The following is an 11151-nucleotide window of genomic DNA, read 5'->3' as shown; positions in this document are numbered from 1 at the left end:
CTGCTGCCCCCTGCCGGCTGCTCAGGTTATTACAGACCGAGGATCAAGGTGAGACCTGCAGGTGTTTCCTGAACTTCTGCTCCTGATCCAGTTCCCTCTGCTCGTCCCTGCTCTGCTTGTTTGTCCTGGTTTAACATCTGTTTTGTTTCTGTAGACATCAGAAATATTGTTGTTGACAAAATAAACATCAATAAAAAAAAATACAAATAATGTAAAAAAGTAAACAAAGTGAGAAAGAGCGACGTCACAGAGCAGACCCTTAGCAAAGGTTCATAAATCAAACACACCTGTATTTGATTTATGAACATTAGCAAATACAAAGGTGTTCTTCTGCCCCCAGGTTTAAACTGTAGGACATAAAGAAGGATGGAGGAACATAAGGTTTAATGTCATAACAGGCGTCAGTCACACACTAAAAGTTAGTGTGTAGCCCTTCTAATGCACAGATGTCAACATTTTATTGCCACTAGGTTTTATATTGTTATTAATACATTTCTATACTGTTGATCATTGGTTTTTCCTCATATGGACACACTTGATCCTACATTATTACTACAGTTTCTGGTCTATTATTACTTGGTTATATGAATGTAATATTACCCAGCTGTCGTTTTACTAGGACATTATTTATGTAACGATAATACCATGCTGTTGTCCAAATTATTACCTCCTTGTTTCCACTTTATCACTGCACTATTACCACATTATTACTGAGCTGTAATAGAAAAGGCCACCAAGGTAGTAAGGAGAGTCCAACTGCACTGAGAGGCCGAGCTGGTCTGGACCATCAAGTCTTATCCAGATTCTCACTGACACAGAATAACACACAAGTAAATTGTAGGACTTTACTTCAGTGGTAATTCAGACAGTAATACAAAGTAGAAGAAAGAAGGAGACTGGCTCCAGACCTGAAGCACTCCCAAACACAAGAACAGAACACATGATATGCCATGTTCTTGTCATCCAGGGAAGGACAGATGTTGTTTTGCTTTGCTGTGTTTTAATGTGAAGTGTGCTTATTTATTTTTTATACTGCATGTTTTGGTTGCATCTGTCAATTTGTCCTGGAGAGACTCCGCCCTTTTCCCGTTTTTACTAATTTGACACACCTGAGAGGAAAGGAGGGAGTGGTAATTTGCAGAGAGTGCTCAGTGACACATAAGACTGGTGGAGCTTAGCGTTAAGGTGGGAGGAAGATACAGCGCCAACGAGCAGGGATGTGGAGCGAGCTGTCCAACTGCTGCAGCAACAGGAGGCCAGATTACGCGTCTGCGGGAAATTAGAGGCGGCGGGGTGGGCCGGTGCCGATTGGCGGTTACAAAGAAACGGCTGGCAGAGTTGAGAGCTCTGCCCACCCGGGGTAAGTCTTTTGACTAGTGATGTGCGATACCACTGATTTCCTTTCCGATCCAATACCAAGTAAAATTCAGGGTGGTATCGACGATACTGATCCGATACTCATACTTTGTACAAAAACGTATTTCAGTTATTGTATCTCAAATTATAGCATCATAATGATTACAGGACATCGGATTACTTGTTCTTATCGCTTAATAATGCAGAATTCATCATATAGAAATAAAAAACCTGAAGTTGTGGCTATTTGAACACGCTGCCTGCCTGCAGCACTAAAGGACTAAAGGAGAGACGTCTGTCTCGCCCTAGCAGCACCTGTCCCTCTCCTCTTCAGTTTGCCTCAACATACGCTCGTCCTATTCTGTGATCTGATTTACTCTGAAGTGCTTGATGAGGTTAGTAGTGTTGCCACAACACCTCCCTTTCTTGCCACATGTATTGCAAACTAAGTCTCAACCGTTTGTGGAAGTAAAATACGTCTGCACATGACTCCATTTATGCTCAGCCATTGTTGTGAGTGCGCACAACAATGGGCTGGACACATGACTATGACAGGTGGAAGACTAAGTAGTTCCTTCCAATGTTGACAATCCAAATGATATAGTTTATTTGCACTCTGTTCCTGTTAATGATAACCTACAAATTTACCCTAAATTACTAAAATATCGATATTTTAATGTGAGAATTGATTCTAGAACATAAATGACTGGTATCGGAGGAATCGATCTTTCAGTATCGATCCGCACATCACTACTTTTGACTTGTCCCCTTTAATGAATGAAAGCTGCCTAAAAGAGTAGTGACTGCCGCTGCCTCCCTTTCTTTAGCACACCGGGGTGCAGAACGAGGAGAGGAAGGCGAGGACGCCGCCGGGATTCCCTTCTGCACCGTTTCTGCACCGCTTCACTGGATTTTTAATTCTTCGTGACTCTTTTACCGTGGCAGACGCCACTGGACTTTTAATGTTGTGTTTTATTGATTTTTACTGTGTTGTCCCCTGGCCAGGGTTGTTTTAATTCATTTTATATTTTTAACTATTTAAATATAATAAATTATATTTTAATTATACAGTTTTTAATTCGTGTGCTTTCCCTTGGCGGCTCCACTGCTCTGTCCGTTTGGAGGAAGGTTTCCCTCCTTTAAAAACACTGTGGAAAAAAACATCCCCTTCGCTCCGTTACATTCTCAGTCAGAACCTGGCATATCATGTTTAGGTGGAAGCTAGCGAGCTAACCTCCTGCTAATTTCTAACTCTGTTAAATTTAATAAATAAATTCTGTTTTTATGGATGTTAAACTTAACTGTTACACCTGGTAAAGCAGCTGATCATTTTATTACAGATGAAAGAATTTAGACAGTTTGTAACTCTCAGTGATGCTGCAGTGTTCGTTTGACTTTGGGACCTGAAGCGGAGTTTGGGCCCAGGCACAGCTAATGACGTCAGACTTAAAGACCGGATAAAGCAGGAAATATACATGGTAAACTAAACAGTAACAAAACTGGAAACACCGGGTCAACGACCCAGGTACCCAGGCAATAATGTTGTATTAAAGAAATTCTGTTTAAAGAGCTCAAGGAAAGAAAGTTCTAACGATGCTATGAATGAAGGTCAAAGTCAAAAGCTCAGCCAGCCCAGGTACTCGAGTATATAGATCCTCATCCACCTGCTGCTCGTTACACTCAGGGGCAGAAACAGGACCTCAGTTTGGGGTTTCAGAAAGCTGCTGATCTCAGACCTGCACAGCTTCAGCTGCATGAAGAGCACATGATGTTTTCTCTGACGCAAGTAAATAAAACCTGAAGGTCAAAGGTCGTCACCTTTATGTTGAACTAAAACTTCTGATCTGAATTCTTTCACTGTTTTTTGCCAATAGTGTGTTATTTATCATAAACTAATTCAGAGTCATTCACAGCCATATTTTTACAAATAAAACTTTCTACACGACTGAATCTAATATCTTGATGTAAACGTCAGAGCCTTTAGATTGAGGTTAGATTCTCTGAGCACTTTCTCGTTAAACGTTGTTCTCTTTGCCAAGTTTCAGTTCACAGCCTGTTTCAGTTCAGACAAACATGGTCAGAGTGCAGTAGCTTTGTTCTTCATTACTTTACACATTTTATAATAACAGTGCACAATATCAGCTGAGTCTGTAAGTCGAGCTTTTGTCACTATGAGCCCTCCACCTGTGTATTTTGGTCCTGCTTTGGCACTAAATATTGTTTGTTGTGAATCATGGACAGCACAGTGAAACCACAAATGCACCATTGAAGACACTGAAGGATGAAGAGATTTCACTTCCAAACATCTCCGATGCTCTCGTATGAATTTTCACAACAAATAATAAGAAATGTCAGTTTTACACATTCGATCGTTTGACGTTTTATACAAAGACAAACTTGAAAGAAATGAGTGAAGAAAAACAAAGTGAAACAAGAACAGGGGGCGGGGCTTACAGGAAGAAAAACAGTAAACCCACAGTCGCTGTTGCTCATTCTGACTGCTCTCCTTGACTTGACTTGTTGGACCAGTTTTTACAATGCATGACTTTATCATAGCCATAGACTTTGGCACTGCATACAGTGGATATGCCTTCAGTTTGACACCCAAAGGGGCAGAAATAAATCCCTACATGAGGAGGTGGGGTAGAGAGTTTGGACTGGACACTCCAAAGGCTCCAACCTGCATTCTGTTCAATGAAGACAAAGAATTTATCAAGTTTGGTTATGAAGCTAAAAGAGATTATATCAGGATGCGAGGACAAGAAGCAAGGAAAAGCTACTTCTTTGAAAACTTCAAGATGGCGCTCTATGGAAAAGTAAGTAAAAATCACTGAACCTTAATATTCTGCTAAAGATGACACTCATGTGAATGAGACGGTTGAACATGTCTGTTATACAAACTCCACTGAAGAGTCCATTCAGTCCACACAGAGACCGTCTGAGCTGAAAACACAGATAAATGTTAGAAAGCTGCATTAAACGTTTTGTTAGTGCAGCAAGAAAAAGACTCACAGATGTGTTAATGTTTGAATTCAGTCTGCAGCGACACCATAAAGGTTATTATAGGTTGTGTTAGTCATACAAACGTCAGTGGAGACGAAACTTAATGAACCACAGGAACAAACAGACTCATGAATATCTTTAACGAGCGTCTCACACTTTGAACTAATGAAGCCTGTCTGCTCTGTGGGACATCAGATAAACATCTATGTGTTTGCGACCTGACATTAGTCCACAAAGGTTTAAGGTTAGTAACACTAAACTGATAACTGTGTGTATCCACATCATCTACAGAAACTCAGCAGAGATGTGGAGATTAAAGCTGCAAACGGGAAGTCAATGAAGGCCTTGAAGGTGTTCACAGAAGCTCTGAGATACCTGAAGGACGACGCTCTGAAAACCATCACAGAGAACACAGCAGGGGGGAAGTTCATAGCCTCTGACTTCACCTGGGTGCTGACTGTACCTGCCATCTGGGATCCTTCAGCAAAGCAGTTCATGAGAGAAGCTGCGACTCAGGTAACATCATTTATTAAGAGAGCTCTGAGATCCTGAAATGTTCAGAGGATTCAGTTTTCTTTCACTTGCAGGCAGGACTCGTTACAGAAAGAACTCAACACCACCTGATCATCGCACTGGAACCAGAGGCAGCCTCAGCCTGGTGTAAGAAGCTGCCAGCTGATGGCTTCATCATTCAGAACCATGATGGAGGATCACTGGATCAGTGTCCAGGAACACAGTTCATAGTGGTGGACTGTGGAGGTACTCTATGTGACACTCACAAACATTCATCCACAGACACGCTGGAAACATCTGTCTGCTGCTGCAGGAAGTCAGCTTTCATCACTTCCTGTGTGTTTCAGGTGGAACCATCGACATCACAGTTCATGAAGTCCTGGATGGAGGAGCCCTGAAGGAGCTGCACAAGGCCTCAGGAAATGATTTGGGGGGACAAAGTGTGGACAGGAAATTCAAAGAGTTCCTCAGAGAAATCTTCAGTCATGGTGTCTGGGATGAATATGAACAAAACTTTTCCAGTGAGGTTCAAAGGATAATGTATGATTTTATGTATTTCAAACAGGGAGATGATGATATTCAGATGTCATGTCCATTTACTCTGGGAACACTGGCTCAGAAAAGACAGAAAATAGAAAAGTTCTTTGAATCAGTGCGAGGTGCTTCCTGGGATGAAGGATGCATCAAAATCTCCAAAGAGAGACTGAGGTCTTTCTTTGCTGAGAGTCTGAAGGGCATCACTGACAGTCTCAGAGAAATCCTGAATAAAGATCTAAACGTCGAGTACATTCTGTTAGTGGGGGGCTACGCTGAAAGCCAGATTCTACGGCAACATGTTATTGATCAGTTTGGTGATCAGTGTAAAGTCCTGTGTCCTTGTAGGCCCCAGGAAGCGATCATGAAGGGAGCTGTGGAGTTTGGAAGACACCCAGCAGTGGTGGCATCTCGAAAATCTGCCTTTACGTACGGGTTTGCAGATTCAGAGAAGTTTGATCCGTCCAAACATAAGAAAGAAAAGAAATCTGTAGTCCAAGGGGAGGAGTTTTGTGGAGATATTTTCAGGAAACTTGTGGAGGAAGGTGAAGATGTTGCCTGGGATGAAACCAGAGAGCTCATCTTTAATGTTCTGGAAGCTAAAGAAAATCACACACATGTAAGAATCAGGTTTTATCGCACACAAAGAAGAAATCCTCTGTATGTGGATGAAGAGGGAGTGGAGGAAGTCGGTTTACTCATTGTTAGAATGCCCACTACACGAGGCAGGAAGCATGAAGTCAAACTGAACATCACATTTGGCTCCACTGAGATAACGGTCACAGGCACAGGGTTAGTTTATGGGTCTAAAGAATCAGCCATGATTGACTTCATGACCAGATCATGAAGATTTGTACAAACACTGAGAAGCCAGCAGCTTCTGTCTCTGTGTTCGTCCTGCTATGGACCAACAACCCTGCCTCTCATCCAGTAACTGCAGCCTATCCCATCACCCTATGATGGGGTTAGATTTTATTATTGTCATTTGTATTGGGAAATATTTAAATATATCTGCTTAGAGGTGTATAATCGATTGTGTAGTGATAGGATGTGTGATTTTTAGCAGTCTGCACAGGCTTTGTGTGCTCTGGCATTCACACCCACATCCTGGGAGCATGGGAGAGGTCTACCTTGTTTTATTGTTTTATGGTAGGATAAACGTAGCTATGTCAATTTTAGGCTAAGTACCTTTTGTTTAGATGAACTGCTGGACTTCCAGACCAGCAGGTTTAGGGAAGTCTTTATAAGGTCACACACTGACCCCCCCCCCCCCCCCCCCCCCACACACACACACACACACACACACACACACACACACAGACAAGGTATTCTTTGTTCACATGTATACCTATGTAAGATGTTATATGGTAATGACCCTGTCAAAAGAAAATTGTACATAGTGTGATCAGCTTCATGAAATGTGTTTTTTTATTGATCACTAAGCAAATGTCTACGTGACTTTTGACTTTAACTCTTGTGTGATAAACTTATTAACAACTAACAGCTTCCTCTTTTCTAAGAACATACAGATTTAGAAAAGAGGAAGCTCAGCTCTGAGTTCTTAGAATAACTTTGTTATCTTTGTACACACACAAGCTTGTATAAATAAAGAACGCAGACAGTGACAGAGCGCGAGTCCGTGAGTGTCTCCTGTGAGTACGAGCGCTCTGTGACCGTCCTCACGAGTAAAGACAACTGCAGTGTTTGTGTTTTCTAACTCGGGTGTCTCAGCTGAAGAATTGTGGGGTGATTCTTAGAAATTCCCTGTCAGACCCTATGCATATTCATGTAACCACAATAAAAGGAGTGCTATGGGGAACCTGGCTGAGAGCCTGACGGAGGTCAAGTGGGTGGAACAACACTTGGCTCCAAGCAGGCCTCCCTCGTGCATGAGTGACCCAAAGAACTTTGGTGACTTGTGTCTTGCTTTTTGCTGTGTAGCAAATTGTCCTTAACGTTCCAGCGAATAGGTTTACGCTACAAACCCATCACCCTACTTTGGATAACTTTTATGGATGGACAGATATTTTCTGATGATCAAACCTTTGTGGGGGTTTGTTTTGTTTTATCATTTTATATGGAAATGACTGTTATTGGTGTCATGGTACAGCTGTGTGGCAGGCAATGAGAGTAACTATTCTGAATACTTTGGATTACTTAATATATTATCATGCTGTTTACAACTACATGAATGTCCTATTGCTGTGTGATTTATTACTATTACTGAAGGTTACTCTCCACACCAACACCAACTAGATGTTTAAATCTTGATATAAATGAGTAACAGTAGGTGGACATTAGGTAAGGCTGCACGTTTTGCTTCGATCTCATATAGAAACTATTCCTCGCGTATATAAAACAGGTCCGCGGCTCTGAACCGTAGTAAAGGACCTCTGGCTGATACGTCGGGTTCGTGTCGGCTCGTAGCTGAAAACTAGCTTTACTTTGTTGTGTGGGTCAACTTTGCTAGCGAGAGACAGAGAGAGACGTTGAAAGGCTCCAACAGAACTTATTGTTTCAGAGGAAAACAGGAACACAGCGTACAGTCGAGTCTTAACAGCTTACTTACAGCTGGGCTCGTCAGGCTCTCTGTTTGGCTGCAGTGGTTATTATTATATTTACATGCTTCCAGCTCCTGTTCCTGCTCGGTGACAGCTCGTACTTTTCCTTTCTCTCCCTCCTCGCTCACAGACACATCACGGGTCCATCCTCCCTGCAGCACGGACTACACTGCCCATCAGGCTGCGTGCTTTAGGGCGATGCCTGTAACTCTGCCTGTTGCCTTCATATTAAACCATTTTTTGAACAATAATTTTTAAAAAATATTTCTTCATGTTATTATGTGGGCCGTGAGATTTAGACACAGACATCAGAGCCTCTTAATGCCTGTTTTGTTTGGGTTTGTTTGGAATTACCAAAAATAGAGAGGACATAGCCGAACATATGAAACAGGAAAAGACCGTCGTGTAATCCATCATATGAGGACAATACATGTTGTTTATTTATTAATATACAACATGTAGAAAATGTGGACCAAATAAAGATAAAAATGAAATAAGGACAAAATGTGTCGGCTTGAATTCTTCCTTGATTCTTCTAATAAAAACACCAGTAACTGTATTTCACCTGCTTGCAGCACACGTGTCATTGATCTTCACTGTACTAGACTCAGTGTATTAATCCAGATTCTCTGACTCATTAATAACACACACAGAGGTGTGTTTGAATGACTGTGTGCGACCTGATCCAATCACAGTGTAACGTACTTAGATCTATTCTTCACATCACCATCTCCTTTCTTTAGACCAGGGGTAGGCAACTCCAGGCCTCGAGTGCCGGTGTCCTGCAGGTTTTAGATGTGTCCATGATCCATCACAGCTGATTTAAAGGGCTAAATGACTCCTCAGCATTTCCTGAAGTTCTCCAGAGGCCTGGTAATGAACTAACCATTTGATTCAGGTGTGTTAACCCAGGGTGCGATCTAAAACCTGCAGGACACCGGCACTCGAGGCCTGGAGTTGCCCACCCCTGCTTTAGACGATCCCTTCCCTGTCATGGAGTGTTTGTGTCCCGGTCTGTGGACTCAGTGTTTTTCTGTTTGTATTTGTTATCCTTGATTTCATGATGTGTTTTGATCCTCTTGGTTTTGATTTCCGTCTCTAGTATTCCCAGCTCCTTAGTTCCTTAGCATGTCTTGTGCCAGTGTCCCTTTGTTCTCTGTTAACTGTAAACTTGTAGTCAAGTCTGCATCTGTTTCCTGTTTTACTTTGAAAGTCTGTGTCTATGTCGGTGTGTTGAGTTTTGCCTCCCCTTTGTCTTGTCATGTCAGATGAGTCCCAGCTGTGCTCTCCTCCTGTTTCTCATTCCCTAATCACCTCCGCATGTATCTAAGCCCTGTGTTTTGTCTCTGCCAGTTGTTGCGTCCACGTTAGTTGTGTGTGAATCCCGGTCTAGTTAAACTATCTTAGTTCAAGTTTGTGTTGCCAGCAGATGAAGCTGCCGTCTTAAGTTAATGTTTTGTCTCGGAGTCCTGCACTTGGGTCCAGCCGCACAGCTCATCACGACAGTTTGTCTGAACATACTTCAGTATACTGTACCTCAAACACCAGAGTTATAGCCATAACCATACAGAACTAAGACTACCTGAGCACAGAGACGTACACCTCTGTGTTACTAATGATTCAGTCTAGTGCAGAGAAGATCAATGAAACATCACTTGTGTTATTCAGCAGGTATTTCTCAGAGGAGTGAACAAAGCTGCTCAGCTGGTTTCTTTGCATTCCAGCTGCTGCTTCACTGGAAACAGTTCAAAGTGAAACTACATGAGTTTGAGCAGGTTCATCCAGAGAAACGTCCGTGAGCTCCTGCTGTCGACGTGCTTTAGAAGAGTGAGCTCAGTAAGAAGCTGAGGAAGACGAAGATGTTTGCTGTGTTTGTGATCCTGCTGCAGGGTAAGCTGTCCTCCCTCCACCTGACCTCAGTCAGATGTCATTACTTTAGTCCTTGCTTTTTAAATATTTATGATCCTCAAATTCTTCACTCATTTTTCACGCACCCTTGCACTTTTGTAACAAAGAGGACTCAACATATTAAAATAATGCTGCTGTAACTGTTTCAGGCTTTATTTTGAAGAGTTATAAGCAAAAATGTCAATACAAATATGGAAACCATTTATAGACATCAATAATCTCACGAATTGTAAGGAGAAGGGTATTTTTGACAGTATTAACAGCATGGCTACTGATGTAAGATGTTGCTCTGTACTCATTCTGGTTGACCTCAGTGGGGTCCGACCCCTGGCTGCCCTCCATGCCAGCATCTTTGGGCAAGATGTCCAGGAAACCCCAAGTTTCCCCAATGCCTTCATTACACTGTTTATCAGGATGTGAATGATAGAAAGTACTCACATGTACAAAAACATGCTCGTGTGGATGAAGTAATGAGACCTGATGATGTGTCGCAGTAGAAAAGCAGTACAAAAGAATCAGTCCATTTATCATTTCCTATAATTTTATGTTGATGATATTTAGCTGTATAAACCTGTCCAGCTCACCTGCCGGACACTAATCAGGTTTCCCCCTGATTAGTGACACGGCAACAGTTACCTTGTTTGAACGACTGAGGCAATGATGAACTACAGCAGGTAAAAGTATTGAATATGCCACCAATTTTCTAAGTAAATATATATATAAAGGTGCAGTTGACATGAAATTCTCTCCAGATGTTGGTAACAGTCCATCCAGTCTACATTCAAAGAAATCAAACCATAGATGTCCATAGATAAAAGTTATGTGTGATAATAAGAAATGACACGGGGAAAAGTATCGCTCACACATACTTGAATGAATTTAATACTTCATACAAAAGCCTTGGTCTGTGTTTCAGCTTCATGACACCTCCTGCATGGAGAAAGTCGTCACATGCGTTGCTCAGGTGTGATTTTGACCCAATCTCCCACACAAACAGTCTGAAGGTTCTGTGGATGTGTCGAGGGGGCCAATAACCCAAAGTGACCAGCGTCCAAGAGTTGGGTCAGGCGACTGGCTGGGCCGTTCCAGCAGCTTTAAAACTTTCTCTGAAACCAGCTGAATGTTTCCTCTGCTGTGTTTGGGATCATCCTCTTACCGAAACTCCACCCTTGTTTCATCTTTATCATCCTGGTAGAATGCAGCAGATTTTTATCAAGAATGTCTCAGAACATTTGTCCATTCATCCTTCCTTCAATGATATGAAATGGTCAGTGCC

At 42.1% G+C, this 11151-nt stretch overlaps 1 protein-coding gene across 1 annotated transcript; it reads left to right on the top strand.

Annotated features, from left to right (window-relative positions):
- The first annotated feature begins 3893 nt into the window (after positions 1–3893).
- LOC146616716 (heat shock 70 kDa protein 12A-like) lies at positions 3894–6253 on the top strand. The gene is made up of 4 exons (XM_085374334.1): positions 3894–4172; positions 4651–4875; positions 4947–5118; positions 5220–6253. Exons 1-4 carry the CDS (start codon positions 3894–3896, stop codon positions 6251–6253), a joined length of 1710 nt encoding a protein of 569 aa, XP_085230460.1.
- The last annotated feature ends 4898 nt before the right edge of the window (positions 6254–11151 follow it).

Source organism: Diplotaxodon limnothrissa, linkage group LG16 (assembly GCF_057381915.1).
Source record: "Diplotaxodon limnothrissa isolate DT_005_m linkage group LG16, D_limnothrissa_male_GT1.1, whole genome shotgun sequence".
In the NCBI taxonomy this organism is placed as follows: domain Eukaryota; kingdom Metazoa; phylum Chordata; class Actinopteri; order Cichliformes; family Cichlidae; genus Diplotaxodon; species Diplotaxodon limnothrissa.
The sequence above is the reverse complement of the archived record's forward strand: the minus strand, read 5'-3'. Positions and strand labels throughout refer to the sequence as shown.

What these genes read in the sequence shown, in the direction of transcription:
- LOC146616716 (XM_085374334.1), top strand. Translation starts at nt 3,894, where the DNA reads ATGCATGACTTTATCATAGCCATAGACTTTGGCACTGCATACAGTGGA. An exon ending in AGATGGCGCTCTATGGAAAA is followed by an intron (nt 4,173 to 4,650) that starts GTAAGTAAAAAT and finishes CATCATCTACAG; the next exon opens with AAACTCAGCAGAGATGTGGA. An exon ending in TGAGAGAAGCTGCGACTCAG is followed by an intron (nt 4,876 to 4,946) that starts GTAACATCATTT and finishes TTTCACTTGCAG; the next exon opens with GCAGGACTCGTTACAGAAAG.